We start from the raw sequence: 17,274 nt of genomic DNA, 5'->3' as shown, positions 1-17,274 counted from the left end.
ATGTTTAAAACCCTTGAAAGACTAAATGCATGTAGCGAACCGAACCACTACAATGGAACTCTACATGAGGCTACAACACTTTGATTAACATCACCAAAATATTCAGAATCAGACAAGGCTCATAAAACTGTAATGACAATAATAACATTGTTAAAAGGAGACATACTATACGTCGTTTGAACAATTTAAAACAGTTCTCAGATGTCTTAAAACCCCTAGGATCAAGAATTACAGCCCACATGAAAGCCTGACCAAAATATGTCTGTTTTGGAGAGAACCACTGCTCAGCCTGCCCCCTCCACTGCGGCGTCACCAACTAGTGTGGTTTTTGTCACCACGATGGGGTGGAGCTAGGGGTTGTGACGAAGCAAGCAGCTGAGCCCACGACATACCACAAAAACACATCAAACATTTACCCAAGGTGTTTTCTTTTTACAACGATAATTCATTTAAAAGTAGCCATGTGGACAATGAGATAAGATAAACGGGTTCAATAAAGCGAGGGTTTATTAGTCATCTACTTCTTATTTCCAGTTAGAAATGACGAACTTTTTAACGTAAGCCCTTGCGTGACAGTCAATAAGCTTCCCGCGCTAACCGTTGGCTAGCTAACCGCGGAATGGTGAACCAGTGTGTGAATTCGTATTCAAAGACAGGAAGTGTCATTTTTTTCCCCTTATGCCATGAAACAGCATATTTTCTGTTTACATACAAGTTTTGACAAAAGAGACAATATCCAAGAGGAAGCGCTCTTACTTGACTGCGAAAAATATTTCTATTATTTCTCTGAATAATTATGTTGGGAGAAGAAAAAAAAAAAGCTGTTTCAACGTCATGTGCTTTTCCTTTCATATTTTACTTTGAAGTCATTTTGCAAATCCCTTCATATTATCAAATGTATTGCTATTTAATGGTTTTAAATTTTGTTCTTCCAGTCAGCATGAAGGTAATGATTTCCTCCTAGCTAGCACACTTAACCTAACAAGTGGTTCACTTCAACAAGCATGTCAAACAACTTACCGCGACCACCTCCACCTGTGAGCAAAAAATAGAAAAAAGACCCTGCACACTCCTCAAAGCTGCCATTCATCTCGCCACCACAGGGTTGAGAGAGTTCCTTCTGACGCCAGGCACTCCGAAACACCCCCCCCCACTACTCCCCTGCCATTGTGGTGGAGGAGGCTTGCTAGAGCCAGAGTTTGCCTCACACCATTGTGCGCCTCAAGAATTTGGCAGACCAAGCAACCTGAGGGATCTCGTTCTCGCTCTCTAACTAACGCTTGCTCTCTCTCCCGCTCTCTGGCGTGCCCTCACTCACTCAGCAACAAGATTGTGTTATCAGCTGCGCTAACACCAGCGGGGAGTGACAACCAACATGACATAGTACAGAGTCACCATATTTTGGCTTCTAAACTAAACTCATGTGCCGCTCAGGCAATTCATTGTCATGAGACTAATTAAAAAAAAAAAAAAAAAGGGGCAACTATAATTCAAATTCCAAACCGTTAATCATGAATGATAGACATCAAAAAGATTCATTCAGCGCATTGTGCTTTTTCTTTAGCTTATTAGCAGTTTTATTTTATTAGCACGACCCGCCATGCCATTAGCACAAACGTTGGCACTTGTAATGAAAGCTAAGCTACAGAGAGACGCACTCACCATCAAAGACTTGCTATGTTAGCCTCTAGTGCTAACCTCCAGCAATAATTAAACTGAAAATGTTGTCAGTGCTTTTCAGCGGCGCCAAGTTACACATGTTAGCGAGTTAAAATTAGCTAGCCTGTTTTAGCCGTGGTTACCATCTTTTTACAATTGTATGATCACAAAGAAGGCTATAGAATAAGACACACGTTCGTGCACGGTAGGCATTTGCCATTGACGACTGAGGGTTTTGAGATTTTTCACATTCTAATGCTATATTTGCTTCTCATTCCAGCTGCTAACTACCCTGCTAGCTAACTGCTGAGACAGTTGTTGAGTACTTGTTTCATGACAGAAGAAGAAAGTTGAAAAGATGCTAAGACAATAAAGTAAATAAAAATAAAGCGAGCCGACTCGCACTCCAATGTTACTTGTTAGCATCTTTGAGCAAGTCTGTTTTTTTTTGGTGCATTTTAAGGGGGCTAATTAATTTCTTCTTACACTTAAACAACCATGAAGAATATAAAACATATATCACAAAAAAAAAAAATGGACGTAGCAGGCTAGCTAGCTAAACAATGATATGATGGCCAGTTGCTTTTTTTGTGGCAAAAGAAGGTAAGGAGACAGGAAGTGGACTAACTTCCGGTTCACTTAACCATATACATGACTGAGAAAAAGGCAGTGATTTACTGCTTTGATTTCATTTTTTTTTTTAATTTTAAGGGGGTTAATTTCCACAGTAACAATATTTTAATAAATGATGCATAAGGCACAGTTTAGCACACGTGTCAGTTGCCATCATAGACTTCAGTGTTTTACAGAGGTGCAACGATGAATCGACAACTAGTCTATTATCTGCTGTTGCCGACTTTTTGTAAGATCTAAAACAAAAAGCTGTGTGACGTCCCATCATTGTTCGGATATCCCCGCCTCAAGGGAGCATATCTGCATGCCTTGCTATTTTTGCGCGGTCTTATCACAACTAGCATTTTTGTTCACTTTTGTTCCTCAAACTTCAATCATGAATAGTTCTAGCAGCCTGGAGAAGAACACTGGAGCTATGCTAAGCTAACAAAAACACGAAAAGATTCAGACGCCAGAAACGCGTATGCTCTGACGCAAGGCGACCCGTATATGGCTGCAGGGTGCATGAAAGGGAGGAGAGAAGGAGAGTTGAGCCAAGACAAACACCATAACCGAGTGACTTCGACTGCTTTATGACAAAAAAAAGTGCATGTGTGCGTGTCATGGCGCTTTAAGACATTAAAACAACATTGGAGCTGTCGGCTGCTGTGTGCTGTTTAAGTATTCAGGAGGCAGCCGAGAATGCTCGCTGGAGTGGAAACAAATGGGGAATGCGTGCAGAGGTTAAAAAAAAAAAACTCTTGGAAGCTACTTTGTTCATTCACTTCCTCCATGAATTGACAAAACCACACACAAGTGTTATTGTTGCTGCTGCTGCTTTCCACAATCAGTTCAAAACTGCCAATGTTAGCAGTCTGTTGGCTCAAAGTGCAAAGAGAACATCTTTAAAATGGAAAATATGTAACTGGGGCATAGACACGGGAAAGAATATACGGCAAAAATAACAACTGTGAAATACGGCAACACATTTCAAGTTAACATGGTCTACTTTGATGAATACAGTAAACAATTCTGTATAATTTATTCTAAATAACACAACTGACACCGTCGGCCAGAAAAACACCTATTTTTCTTCATCTTTATTTATCCAGTTATGCCAATTGAGAACAGATTCTCATTAGCAATAACAACCTGGGTCCGGAGCAAACAGCAATGCAATGAATTAAGATTTTAGTAAAAGTCCGACAAGCAGGAACGGTTTCTTGTGCGGTTACAGGATGCTTAACTTCTCAAGATGATGCAAAGAAAGGTCTGTATTGCTAAAAGCTGACAGTCATTTGCAAATTCTTATGCTGGATCTATGCATCACTGAGTCTAAAATGACTAATAGGAAAGTAGTAAGTGTCATTTTTACAGGTTGTTATGTGACAACTTTTATGCCAACGTCATTTGTCAGATATTTATTTTAAGGGTATTGTAAAATGAGTTTGAAAATCAGATAAATTATTAGGGTATCGTTGTTTGGGTGTAAAAAACTTGTTGGACTTTCATTTTCCATTTTTTACACTTTGTGGCAGGTTTTGGTGCCCCCTCTGACAGGACAATACAACTATAAAGCAAATATATGCTATGTTTATACCAACTTTTAGGCTAATGCTAATTATACTTGGAACCTATCACACACAGGCAATGACATTTTAAAAGTAAGATTTGGCAAATAAAACTACCTGCACTCACCTGATTGGTCCTTTTTCGTTCACTCCTGTACGGATTCTTGACATGGGGCACCAGCATTTAACATAATGTTAAATCCAACAAAACAAGTTTACGAAGCTTATATTTTTAAAACGCCGGTCAGTTTTTTTTTTATGTCAACACCCGTTTCCGAAGCAATTCGAACTTCCAATTTGAGTTGGCTGCTAAGTTAGCAGCTAACAAAATAAAAGAGCGAAAGCGACGTTGAATTTAAACACACACGCTCGGTCGATTTTGTTTACAACGACGACGGCGAAGTTGGAGCGAGTTCAATTTAATCATTCTTAAAAAGTAATCGCGAGTCAAGCGCTTCGGTCCCACAACAAGGAAGGAAAGCAGGTTTTTGTCTGACGAGAGGCGGCCGCTTTCAACCCGGAGGAGGACTTGCGGATTCGAGGCGACGACTGACAACAAAAAAGTTTCGACGCAAACATTTTACTGGGGGGGAATGTGTCACTTTCTCACCTTTTAGCGGTGCGGTGATCGGAGCCATTTTTTGTCCCGCAGCTGCATTTTCCCGTCCACTTTGCACGGCGGAGACGTCAGTTCCTGTGGAGGTTGGACGACTTTTTTTTGTGTGGAGGGTTGACCGTACGCAGAGATGTATTTAAAATCCCCAAAATAAATAAAAACTGAAAGGTATGAAAGCATTTATGACACACTTTCTATTCTTATCACGAGTTGTTAACCCTTTGGAAAGTTGTGTTTTTTTTTCTTTTATGTTTTCTATTAAAAATGTGAATAAAAATTGTCCCCCAAAAAGAAAAAACAAAAATAAAACGAAGGCGAGTAGCGCCATCTTGTGGGCAACTGAGTTGGCCGATGGCGTTATCGCGACAACTTCCGCATTTCTTGCACCGAGGCGCAATAAAAGAATACAGAGGAACAATCAAGAGTATACTATTCAAGTATTATGCCACCACATAGTTTCGAATAAAATATATACAAGAAATACTAATATGAATATAAACCACTACACGCAAATAAATGCGTATTGTAAACGGGTTGATAATGAAAATGAACGCGACTTCTGTCAAACGCAATCTGTATAAAAACTGTTAAATATTACATTTACATTTTAGGCTTGTAAATGAAGGTAATATATTGAGATAAGAAAATTATTATAGTTTACTGCATAGTCTATTAAAATTGTATGATATTTTTAGGACGTTTTCAGACAATTATTGACAATGATGGACCTGATATGGAGAAAAAAGACAAAAAGACACTCCATGTTACATAATAATAGCATATGGACACTTTCCCCCTCAAATGCCACACAGCACAAATACGTCCCGTCCGAGGAATAATATCTTAAATGTTCAATAAAATGAAACAAAGTATTTGAATGAGTTACAAAGAACAGACTCCGCCCAATTGATGATTGACCGAGCGCCACGTAAGGTCTGCTTAATCAGATCGACGACAGCCTGATTGACGGGTAACTGGCCCAATCGTCATCTAGCGTGACCGCACTGTTGCTGTGCTGTCCAATGGAGTTGGCCGTAGGCGGGGCGTCACCATGGTGACGCTCCTGGTCAGTAGGTTGATGCCACCAGCGGCTTGTATTGGTGGCAGGCAGCAGGTGGCGGCTGTAAACATTCGCAAGCTAAGCTAACAAGAATCTTGTTCAAGAGTCAAAAGTGTATCTGGAAGTAAGTAAGTAATATGCATGGGTCTTCGTTGAAATAACTATGTTTTATTATCAAAATTGACAGTTTGAACCTTGTTTTGGTTCATTTTCTGTAGCAGAATTGCTTCACCAGCAAACAGATGGTTCCTTTCTGTGTAAACAGAGTTGACGGTTCACTGCGTTTGGAGATTTAAAAAATATCATTATCTGACAGTTACCATGTTTCAAAATTATTTTGTCAAACAAGCACTATGCAGTGAATGAGTCAAATTGCTCAGAGCTTCACTCTTTCCACATTGTATGATACAGCCTTAGTCCATTATGAAAGTATACAAACAAACAAATATCTCAAAATTCTACACAAAACACTCCAATGTGACAACATGGAATAAGTGGGACTGAGATTTTTCAGATGTACTAAAACATTTTTTTTAAATGTATGAACTTAAAAAAAACTAAAGCGTTCTTGTTTTCGACAAGCATGGTGGACAATTGTCTTGCACATCTGCCACACGGTTTTTGGCATTTGGGGTTCGAATCTCAGCTATATAAGTGTTAATGCTTGTGTCTGGCTATGAGTTAATACAGTTATAATTGCACTTTATCATGTTTTCCCAGCATCGTCTGCATGTATTGTATGTATGTCAATAATTCTATTCTATGTCCCAAAGCGGATGGCCATGGTGCAAAGTAAAGCGCTGGTCGATTTCATTCTGGTTCTGCTGAGTCTGTGGCTGTGCATCCATTCACTGCCCATTGGTGTGGACCAGAGCAAAGAGAACACATCACCCAATGGGGATGGACTGGATGCCCCACAAAGTGCAGTGAGTCACAAAACATTTTGATATAATCACTGCAAATTAAGCTCTACTTTGATGCGAACACGCACATGTACATTATGTTGACAAAATGAATGGAAATTATTTTTTTTTCATTACATAGTATGGTTGTTGAGGCCCACAATGTACCTCAGTTCACTTCCTCTAATATCCATACATGTCCAACGCACCAATTGTGGTATGAATTGGAGTTCAACTAAATACTTAAAAAAAAGTCAAGCAAAACTAGAATTTGATCGAGCTGTATACATTTTCTGAGCTGAGTCTATGAATTTGTGTGACGGTGATTTATCTTTAGTGATGTGTCCATGCGCCACATACACACAGTATCGAGTATTAAATAGTTTCTCCACAAATAAAATGCTTTTATTTCACATTCTTCTCCACACATGGGCTCTTCTTCCAGCAAGCACAAGACTCCATCACCAATTGTCATTTTAACAAAGCTGAACTCGCCATTGGTCCAACTGCATTTGGAGCGGAGTATTCAGCCGCTCACTTGCATAAGACTTGGTGTCGGCCCAAGTGGGCTACTTTCAGTGAAACTTGAGATATTTTGATAAAGATATGTTCAGACATCTTGGAACTGTTTTATAAGATTGTCTTTGGCGCTTGTAAAGATTGGATGGCAACAGTTTGACCCTGGATTAATTCAGTTCACATTATTTCCTGCAGGGAATATTTAGTTTGAAAGTAAAACAGCTTCACAGAACTGGTTGTGTTGGACTTTGGAGGTTTGACTGAACATCAACAGCTGCACATGCTTCGCATCCAGGTTAACAAAAATAATGCACTCTATTTGGTTCACGTCTCAGAACACCGGGCTACACTATGACCGCTACCTCAGAGAGGTCATCGAATACCTGGAGAAAGACCCTCACTTTCGGGAGAAGCTACAAAACGCCAACATGGAAGACATCAAGGTAACGTGATGAGAAAAAACAAATCTCTGTTGACTCCCACACTTGTCACGCTACTGAACTGTTGTGTCAACTCACAGCAAGGCAAACTTGCCAAAGAGCTGGACTTTGTCCACAACAATCTGCGCACCAAACTGGACGAGCTGAAGAGGGAGGAGATGAACAGGCTTCGGTTGCTCATCAAGGCCAAACACGATATTATGGCGGGAGATGGTAACTTTACATAATGCTATTGTTGCGACTTTAGGTTTCCTGTGTCCTGATCGTTGCGCAAGGCATGTTGTAATGTACATCGGCTGTTGAAATATCGGATGTGGCTTTAAAATTCAATAAGGAAAAAGGGGGTGACTTCATCATTTTGAAATTAAATGACAACTACTGCTTTAGTTTTTTTCTGTTATGGTCGGGGACTGTTTTGTTGCATCCATCACACGAGTGTCATGAATCTGTGAGCAAAATCTCCGTGAATAATAACACTAAAGTATAAGTAAATATCTTGCCCATGCAGGCTGGAAGGTTGACCATCAGGCTTTGCTGAAACAGTTTGAGCACCTCAACCAAGACAATCCGCACTCGTTTGAGCCTGACGATTTGGACCGTCTCATCAAATCGGTGTGAAGCCGAAAAATAAAACGACTCTTCTGTATACGTCATCTATAAAAAAAAATATACTCATCGCCGTCGATAGGCTACGAAAGACCTTGAACACTTCGACGAGGACCGCCATGAGGAGTTCAAGCGCTACGAGATGATAAAGGAGCACGAGAGGCGGGAGAAGCTGAAGGTCATGTCGGAGGAGGAGCGCAAGAAAGAGGAGGAGCGCTACGAGGAGATGAGGAAGAAACATGCCAACCATGCCAAAGTCAACCACCCGGTAGGTCACCAGTGGTAAAAAGGGACAAAGTACGAACTCCCTCTTACTGTTCTTATGTAGTTTTTTTTGGCTTTTAAAAATTTCCAACTACAAATTCCATTTCAAGCTTATAAATATTTGAATTCTAACAAATCTCATTTACATACTGCAAGATTTTGATACACAACAAAAATCAATTGAGTTCTTCTTCAGACAATGAAGCCAACGGTTAGGCCAATTAGCATTTAGGTGACTTGTGTGTGTGTGTGTGCGCGTTTGCGTGTGTACAGGGAAGCGAGGACCAGCTGAAGGAGGTTTGGCAGGAGTCCGACGGTCTCGACCCGAACGACTTTGATCCGAAGACCTTCTTCAAAATGCATGGCACGTTTAAACGACAACTAACTCTTAATTGTATCCAGTTGCTTATATTCGGCATGTATGTGCAGACAACAACGGCGATGGCTTCTTTGACGAGAACGAACTTGAGGCCCTCTTCACAAAAGAGGTATGACGTCATCACATCATGGTTTTGTTGTCATGATTGATATCTTCTGTGCAGCTTAACAAATATAGTAGACCAGAACTTATTGCTAAGACTAATGTTGCGATCAGTTTATCTTCAAATTTCACCCAAAAATTGGAAAAGTAGAACAGGATCTTATTATTTCTTAAAGACGTTAAATTAAAGTGTAATGTCTTTCGGTTTTGTAGGTTGTATTAGAGACTTGAAAAAATAATTTATTAAGCTATTTGTTTTTGTATTTTAAAATACCTAAAAAATATTATTTTATTTATTTATGTTTCATTATTTATTAATGATACAGTTAAAAATAAAAAATAAACTATTATAAAAGTAAAACAATTTGCACTCCTGGGTGGTCTAATGAATGTGTTTTTGCTCAAATAATGATTATATCGCTTTAGATTGTCCGGTTGTAATAATTTTTAACGTGAACTTTATTTTCATCAGAAATTTCAAAAATGTATTTCTTTTCAATAATTCTTAACAATCTTTTTATAATAAAAAAGTACGTATGGTTCTTATCTATATTATATGGTTGTTTTTTATGTTTTTGAAAAAAGAAGCACATGAGTCGACTTAAAGTACTTCGTGATCCTTAGTATTTTTTTTTTTATTGAGGCGGTGTCAAATAAATTAATTTGAGTTCAGTTCACGTTTTACCTTTGCTGTTTCTAAACATTTTATTAAATTGATTTGTTAAAATGTGTTTCTATTCTTTTTAAATATAATAATCTTTCTTATTTCTAACAATATCTTGGGAAAAATAATTGTGATATTGCGTGTTTACTGTGGAACGAGTGGACATTGTCTATTCTGTGTTCAAGCTTGAGAAGGTGTACAACTCCAATAACGCAGAAGATGACATGGTGGCGATGGAGGAGGAGAGACTGCGCATGAGAGAGCATGTAATGGCTGAGGTAGTATGATTCATAATTCAGATACATCATCTAGAAAGTATTTATAGCACTTCGCTTCTCCACATTTTATCTTACTGCCTTATACCAAAATATATTCAGTATAGTTTTTCACACTAAATTTTAGAATGAAGCTGTAACATATCAAAATGGAGACACAGAAGCACTGCGTGAAGTCTAATTAAGTGGTGAAGAGTTTTATACAATGATGCGCTTCCATTCATGATGCGTTCAGGTGGACACCAACAAAGACAGATTGGTGTCACTTGCCGAGTTTCTGGCGGCCACCAAGAAACAGGAGTTCCACCAAAAAGACGAGTGGGAGGTAAGAATTCCTTTATCGAGCCAATCGGAAGCCATATTCATTAATAAGAAAGTGGGTCTCAAATGTTTGATACCAAGTTCCATCTATGTAAAATGCAAAGCTCTACATGTACTACAATTTTGACCAACATAATAAAATAAAATACAGAACTTCAGTTGTAAAGTGTTGTTTATTTAAAAAAAAAAAAGGCACCGGTTTTATTCCTAAAAAGTAAGTTCAATAAAATTGTAAGGCATTGTTACATTATGCAAAGTTTGAAAATTAACACTGCACTTTTATTTAGGAAAATAACAATTGAATCGATTCACATAAACAAATATTGTACATAAATAAAAGCAAAAACAATTCTTTAGGATTAAATGCAAATATATCGTACTGAAAATTTTAATACAACTGAAATGTGCTTATGCAGGGATTTTTTTCACTTGTGAAATTCGCATTGCACTTTGGGAATCACTGACATTAAGAAGGCCTTGTTGTTTGACCGACTGAATTGCTGCACGTCTTCCAGACCTTGGAGCAGCAAAACTCCCCTTTCACTGAGGAGGAGCTAACGGCGTATGAGCAGCAGCTGGCCAAGGAGGGCAAGATAATCATGGAACAGGCGCAGGAGCTGCAGAAGCAGCGGGAGGAGCTCCAAAAGAAGCAAGAGGCACTCAACGCTCAGAAGCACAACATTCAGCAGGTCCTCAAACGCAACATCACCCAATCACTAACATCCTCCTTCTTCACTTTGCGTCATTCTGCTTTTTCCTTTTTTTATTAAAGGCTATGGATGAACTGGAGAGGAGAAAAGTCCAATCCAGGTCTGACGTCAAAGGTGAGTAAAGTGAGATAGGGACTGAACCCATCCATGTCACTAAAAGAAATTGTTTGCCCCTGAAAAGGTTTGTATTCCCTTCAGATACCACAATATAGCAGCAGAGGACTTTAGTCTATTATTAAAGTTTTATGTCATGTTTTGTTAAGCGCTTTGTTACAGCTGCAACTTTTGTGAAAACACTGTATAATTAAAGTTTAGTTGAGTAAATACACTTCTTCAACTTAGGTCAAGTTATTTTCTTGCCACCAGAGGGCACCAAAACAATACTGTTACCGTTTTTTCCTCACCACGTCCATGGGTCTTGGGGGGGGGGGGGTGGACCTGTCCACTGTCATTTGCTGTGTTTGTGCGCACGTCACTCATGTAAAAGTAGCTTGGGCGTCATCTTGTGGCATCTTGGTGCCAAGAAACTATGTTGAAGTGTGGGCCATGAGCTTCATTTGTACAGGCTGTAGCCATGTCCAACAGAAAAAAAAGTACTTTGCCACCAGGCATCAATCAGCAATTATAAACAATTCATTTATGCGTGGATTTTCACTGCTATAATAATTCAAGAGTAACACTAATTTAATCTCAAACGTATATGATTGTTTTTTAATTGCGCCAATAAAAATACAAAGTAGTACTTTCCTATTAGCAATTTTTGACACAGTGATGCATATATACTTTCAATTTGGCAGTGATCAGTTAGACACTAATGAGTTATTAAGTTCCACCTCGTCAATAGCGATCTGGACCTTCCTGTGAGCACAACCTTATTATAAGCCACGTGCTTGTACAAGGTGATGATTGTTGTTTTTTTTTTTTTTTTATTGCAGAGTCAGGAGCCACAGGAGCTTGAGGAGAACAGGCACTAAACGGGCACCCGTCATAAACATTCCACGTGTTCTGACACTCTTGACAGGTCCCATCAGGGCGTGTGTGCGTGTGTGTATGTCGACATTTCAACTTTCTGTCTTGTCTACTTTTTCAATACCGTTTGATAGAAGTCAGGTTGCAAAGGGGTGATATATTTCTGGTACATTTCCATGGGAATTTAAGGTGGGGAAACTATCCTATCTATATAATATATAAATATATTTAATTTCCATATTAGGAGTCAACCATTAATTGAATTACTGGTGTACTCCCATAATTTCAAGTTTCCAACTTTGAGAATTCCTGGAATTTTGCAACCCAAATGAAAGAGTTTCTTGACAATGTAGATTGTTGCCATTGAAACTCAAAGGAGGTATGATTCATAGTATTTATTAATTTATTAATTTCAATCTACAGCTACTGTTGTCATGAGCGCCATATTCTCAAAGATGTTTACTTTTTCTAATAATTTCATTTACCGAATTAACTAATTCAATTTTTGGAATGATTCCTTTTCGCTTTGCTACGTATAAATGCATCTATTTCTCAGCACGTCTCAACATTTCACCAACATTGTTTTCTGAGTGGAAATAAAGCAAATGAGGTGGCAAGTCTATTGCTTTTTGTGAGATGTTTCCAGTACATTATAAGTAAGAGCATGAATTAACTACATTCACCGAGCAAATGCTCACAAATATACACACAATTCTAGCAATAGTTATTTATTTTTTTTACACGAGGTGACAAGTATGACTGAGCCTCATGAGTGTGTCAGATGTCTTCAAAGTGGCGAGCAGTTTTATTTTATTTATGATAGACAGAAGTCAACATCTCATTGCACAGTATTTATGAATGTTAAAGTGAGTCGTTTCAAAAAAAAAAAAAAATTAAAAAGATTGCACTAGTTCTATACTTATGAGGGGAAAAGACATGCACTTCAGAAAGTTGTAAATTGAAGTTGGACACTGGAGAAAAAAAATCATTTTCATATAAGTTTTGTTAAGGAGTGTGTATATTTTTGTTTTGTATTTTGTATAAATTCTTGTGAGATTTTTCATTAAATAATTGGGGTATTGATTATAGTGAAATTCATTGTTAATAGCATTAATGAGTGTATTTTTGCGGAAAATAACTTTAAAAAATTTGAACAAATATTGTATTACAATTGGCTGAGAATACATTAAGTTCACGTATTTTAAAACGATCAATCAACTAGTAATTCATTCTAAAAATCAATAACAATGAATTATTTAATGATTAAAATACATATTTTAGCAATTCGTTAGCCATTATGTTATCAAATGATGGGTGAACTAAACCATCCATTCTTTCAACCACAGTCTAAAAATATATATATATATAAAATATAGAATTAATTTGATATAATCGAACATTGCACATATGACATCAATTTTTACTTTTTTTTTCAAATATCTGACTGACCTGGCCTACCTGTCCCTTTTTAAGTCAGTGGTGTTTTGAACACGAGTTTTTCAACCTTAGTTTTACTACAGATAGATAGCAGCACACATGAACCACTGAACACAAAATATGTTTTAGTGGTTAAACGTAATGCTTAATTTCATTTCTTATTACCTAAAGGTACTTTTTTTCAGTTTGAAATTAATTCATTGCTGTTCAAAATGAGTTGAATTAAGAGTAAAAGAGCATTCATTAAAGCACTTCATGATGCTCTTTTGAAACACAGCGCATGCAAGGGGTGTGGCCTCAAAAGTTGTCTGCATGGTGGTGAGGAATGTCCAGGGCTGACGCCACATTCAACTTTCTCGTTTTTGTGGCAGTGGAGTGAAGGAAGTCGCTTGTTGGCGGCGGAAGGGCGGTCACGTCCGCCCATAGGATTTGGTTAAGCGCTCGATGAGGTAGGCGCCCGCCTGCACCGGGGGGTACTTGTCGGATCCGTCGATGCAGCTGACCACGACCTCGTCGTCGGGCTGGACGAAGAAAGCCAGAGACTGGCGGGTACTGCTGCAGTTACCATCCGGGGGGAGCAAAACTCTGTGGCGCTGTTGGGCACATGGGCATGACAAGCTTTGTTTGGTCTGATGTTGTGTCCTCCACCACTTACGCTCCTATTTGGTAATTGCATTTCCGCCCAAATTCCAGTCATAGAAAATCGACACTATCACAGCAATACATAACTGAAACTGTCACGGATCTTTAGTATGAGAGAAAAAAAAACATTAAAGCCTTTCAGGAATTTGATTCTAATTTGCATAAATCACAGTATTTTGTCCATCAGGATGATGTAGTTGACTTTTTCAAAGTTATAACCTTCCCTAAAAACTAATGAAAAGGAGACCCTGGAAATGGGTGTCCAAGAAACAAAAGTGATTTCTGCCATTAAAGCTCTTTTGAATGCTAAAGCACTAGGTAACGATGAACAAAACATTGACTTTTATACGTTTCCAATCTATCAATTTCAATTAATGTTTTTCAATTATATTATTTCAGGTAATGCCGATCTGCAAGCATTTCTCTTAGCCCAAAACAGATATTTCCATATGTCTTTCAAATATACAACTTTTCCTTCCCAAATATAAGAATTCTCCCAAAAATATATAACCATTTCTCAAATGTATACTTTCTTCTTTTTTTTTTAAATGTACACATCTTTTCTTTTAAAAAAAAGATAGCTCTCCCTTCTTGAAAAATATGCTAAATATGGATAACCTCTTAAAGTTCATTATGTGCATTTTCTGTACTTTTTTTTAAAGCGCTCACCACAGAGACAAATTGGTCGCTAGTCCAACGCTGCATCAGGTCGGCGATGTTAACAAGAACAGCCCCGGGCACGCAAGGAGCGCAGACAAACTCACCGGAACGATGACGCACCTGAACGCACACAATAAACAATTTAGGGAATGACATTTAGAATTCAGAATCTTTTTTTTTTTTTTGCATACTTGGAGACCCTCTGCGCTCTGGAAGAGCAAGGTGATGCTCCCGTAGTCGGAATGCTCTCCGCATCTCAACTGACCCTCCTTGGCTTGCTTGCTGTTCACCGGCGGGTAGTACAGCGAACGTAGCGTTGTGCCATTTTCATCAGCTACAAAACATGTGGAACAATTTTAGACAACAGGATAATGCCCTTCTCTGCAAAGCAGCATTTACCAACCTCTACATTATGAATACATAAAATAATGTAATAATGTAGATCAGTCAGGAAAAAAGTGTTCCGCAGTACATCGTACTTCCAATAAGGCGGTGTGCGCTAAGGAAGATATCGGGGTCAACGTCCAAACTGAGAGATATCACCCTCAAAACACGCAAGCTCAACTCTTTGCAGCGGTGGAAAAAAGCCGTCTGAGAGTCCTGGAATTTCGGGGCCATCTCAGATGTGGGCCATTTCTACAGAGGAACACAAATTACAATGAGTCACTATTATATTGGAGATAGTTTGTCTCTCAGATGTTGCTATAAAAGAAGATTGAACACCCTCTCGCACAGAATAAAATACTTACGATGTCAGGATGCAGCGAAGACAAGTTAAACGCCTCTTTTAGATCTCCCGGTTTTTGTGGATTTAAGCTGAATGTGCACACAGGCAGAATTAAAGACATGCTTATTAGTTCAAAGGAGACAGAAAATGTCATATATAAATGCACTTGGTCTACCAAAACAGGAATATATTTTGCTACAGTGGAACCTCAATTTACCAGACTACGTAATAGGGGAGAGGAGTCGTCAGTTTGAGTCTGTTAAATTAAAGGACTTTTTTCGTGGCCTAAAAATGCCCACTACAGTCCAAAATTATTCAAAATAATTTATTTTTTTTAAATTAAGAATATTCATATTGTGTAATATTAATGCTTAAATTGTTATCACATTTTGTGAATCTTTTTGCTAAGTAGTCTGCAGTGAAATATTTTCCCATGTGAAAATGTGCCATCACTGAATAAAGGTTGAGGAACACTTATTTAGATGATAAGATACTGTTAGAATGCCTTATCAGTAAAGAGAGAAACATTGTCACATTTTGATCTTAGATAATGGTGTGTCTGATGAGTAGATAAAAAAAAAATGACTTGTGCAATCGTGATAACAAAACTCGATCGCTGATTATCAGACGAGCACTTTTTGTATTGTGTTACCCAATTGGGCTTAATGATTTACACACATAAAAAAAAAAAAACACCTTTCAGTCTCCACGGCGACCCAGCCGTGGTTGGGACTGTTTGGGAAGCTTTTCCTGCTGAATGGCCGCTTGAGCTTCTCCGGTTGCAGGAAGAACCTTCTGGAAGCAGCCATGACGTGATCAATCTGCATGGAAATGCTCACTTTACTTGTTTTCTGACATCGACCCATGTGAAGTTTGTTTACATGAAGCGCCCTGGTCATGTGGCTACTTTGCAGTGGGTTCTGCTGGTTCACACTTCGGCTTTAAGCTAAATAATACTTTGTTCAATGTCTTCTAACAAAATGTAACCACATTTATGATTGTGAAACTGCTGATACGTCTCAGAGCCTTTGAGATTGATTGTTGCCTTCACGCCTGAATCGACAGAGCTTGGAAAGTAGTTAAACATGTGACTGGACCTTGTCCCCGGCCTCTTATTTACATCATCATCCTACGGTGCTACATTAGCAGGATGCAGGTGTCAGATTCAATCAACTCAAAGCATTTAATAATAACAGATGAGGAAGGAAGACAAGATATTTTTTTTTCGCGGAGAGAGCAAATAGAGATGTGCCCATTTACAATTCTCCGAAGCACATCCTGCCTGCTTGAAATTGTTTCTCTTCTAAGATGAGACTGGCGTTCCCACAAGTCTGTAATTGTCATAGAAGCGTACTTGCACAAACACTTTCCTACGTGAGTAGGCTAAATAATATTTTGCTAATTTGGAATGATATGCCGGACAAACATAGTACCTCATTATTATAAAAAAGTTTTAGTGAATGTGTTTTTGTTTAAAAAATAATGGAAAAACTTAGTTCTTGTACGGAATGTTGGTTTCTTATTCACCTGTTTTGTGCCGTCTTTCAATGTACATTTTCATGAGAGAGCCTTTTGCACTGGAAAAAAAGCCCCTCCAGCAAGTAAGTTGATCATCCCTCACAGAGTTAAAGATTAGCAAGACATATACATAGAAGTTTCAATATTTTACTGAAATAATTTACGAGCATACATTTAAACCACAAATTGTAATTTAGAGGACCTGGAATTCCACTGAAGTTTCTCTTTCACTGTTTTTTGTTTGTTTGTTTGTTTGTTTTCTAATTATCACAACTTAACTACAACTCCTATGTCTGTTGATTCTCACCTCCACCTGCGTGATGCCAGTATTCTTCAAGGAGACGAAGCCCACTTCCATAAAAGCAACTTTTAACTCTCTGCTCAATTGGTGGAGATATGCGTCGCAAATATCCTCGACGTTGAGGCTTGCCACGCTAAAGTCGACTACCGGAATGCTCATCGTTTGGAAGTAAAGCGACTAAAAAAAAAAATTAAAAAAAAAAAATCAAATGAACAGGCTATAAGTCATCCGAAATCACCAGAGCGCAGCCCATAATATTGAAACTTGGGTCTGTGTAGCACGTACTATTTGAAGAGTGTGCACTCACATGATCCCCTCCG

At 38.4% G+C, this 17,274-nt stretch overlaps 3 protein-coding genes across 5 annotated transcripts in view; 1 reads left to right on the top strand and 2 right to left on the bottom strand.

Annotated features, from left to right (window-relative positions):
- pik3c2a (phosphatidylinositol-4-phosphate 3-kinase, catalytic subunit type 2 alpha) overlaps positions 1-4,590 on the bottom strand; it is a 30,869-nt gene extending 26,279 nt beyond the window's left edge. The window contains exon 1 of one of the 3 annotated variants that reach the window (XM_088298308.1): positions 4,453-4,590. The gene's annotated coding sequence lies outside the window, so the exon portion shown is untranslated. Of the gene's footprint in view, positions 1-1,020; positions 1,266-3,969; positions 4,420-4,452 lie in introns of those variants that run through there. The other 2 variants (XM_088298309.1, XM_088298310.1) reach the window with 2 other exon arrangements.
- Positions 4,591-5,531: 941 nt separating this feature from the next.
- LOC148335242 (nucleobindin-2-like) lies at positions 5,532-12,289 on the top strand. Its single transcript, XM_088298330.1, has 13 exons — positions 5,532-5,642; positions 6,292-6,444; positions 7,275-7,382; positions 7,460-7,592; positions 7,888-7,991; positions 8,068-8,253; positions 8,523-8,613; positions 8,679-8,737; positions 9,580-9,672; positions 9,905-9,994; positions 10,506-10,679; positions 10,763-10,814; positions 11,636-12,289. Exons 2-13 carry the CDS (start codon positions 6,295-6,297, stop codon positions 11,656-11,658), a joined length of 1,263 nt encoding a protein of 420 aa, XP_088154456.1. The 5' UTR covers positions 5,532-5,642; positions 6,292-6,294; the 3' UTR covers positions 11,659-12,289.
- A 92-nt stretch (positions 12,290-12,381) lies between these two features.
- Positions 12,382-17,270, bottom strand: LOC148335241 (uncharacterized). Its single transcript, XM_088298331.1, has 7 exons — positions 16,961-17,270; positions 15,832-15,956; positions 15,158-15,224; positions 14,888-15,044; positions 14,600-14,742; positions 14,418-14,528; positions 12,382-13,699 (listed from the first exon to the last, which is right to left on the bottom strand). Exons 1-7 carry the CDS (start codon positions 17,111-17,113, stop codon positions 13,517-13,519), a joined length of 939 nt encoding a protein of 312 aa, XP_088154457.1. The 5' UTR covers positions 17,114-17,270; the 3' UTR covers positions 12,382-13,516.
- Positions 17,271-17,274: the final 4 nt, after the last annotated feature.

Source organism: Idiotropiscis lumnitzeri, chromosome 6 (assembly GCF_059441095.1).
Source record: "Idiotropiscis lumnitzeri isolate Australia: NSW breed Sydney's pygmy pipehorse chromosome 6, RoL_Ilum_1.0, whole genome shotgun sequence".
NCBI classification, from domain to species: Eukaryota; Metazoa; Chordata; class Actinopteri; order Syngnathiformes; family Syngnathidae; genus Idiotropiscis; species Idiotropiscis lumnitzeri.
Note: the sequence above shows the minus strand (reverse complement) of the source record. Positions and strands in the feature narration are given on the sequence as shown.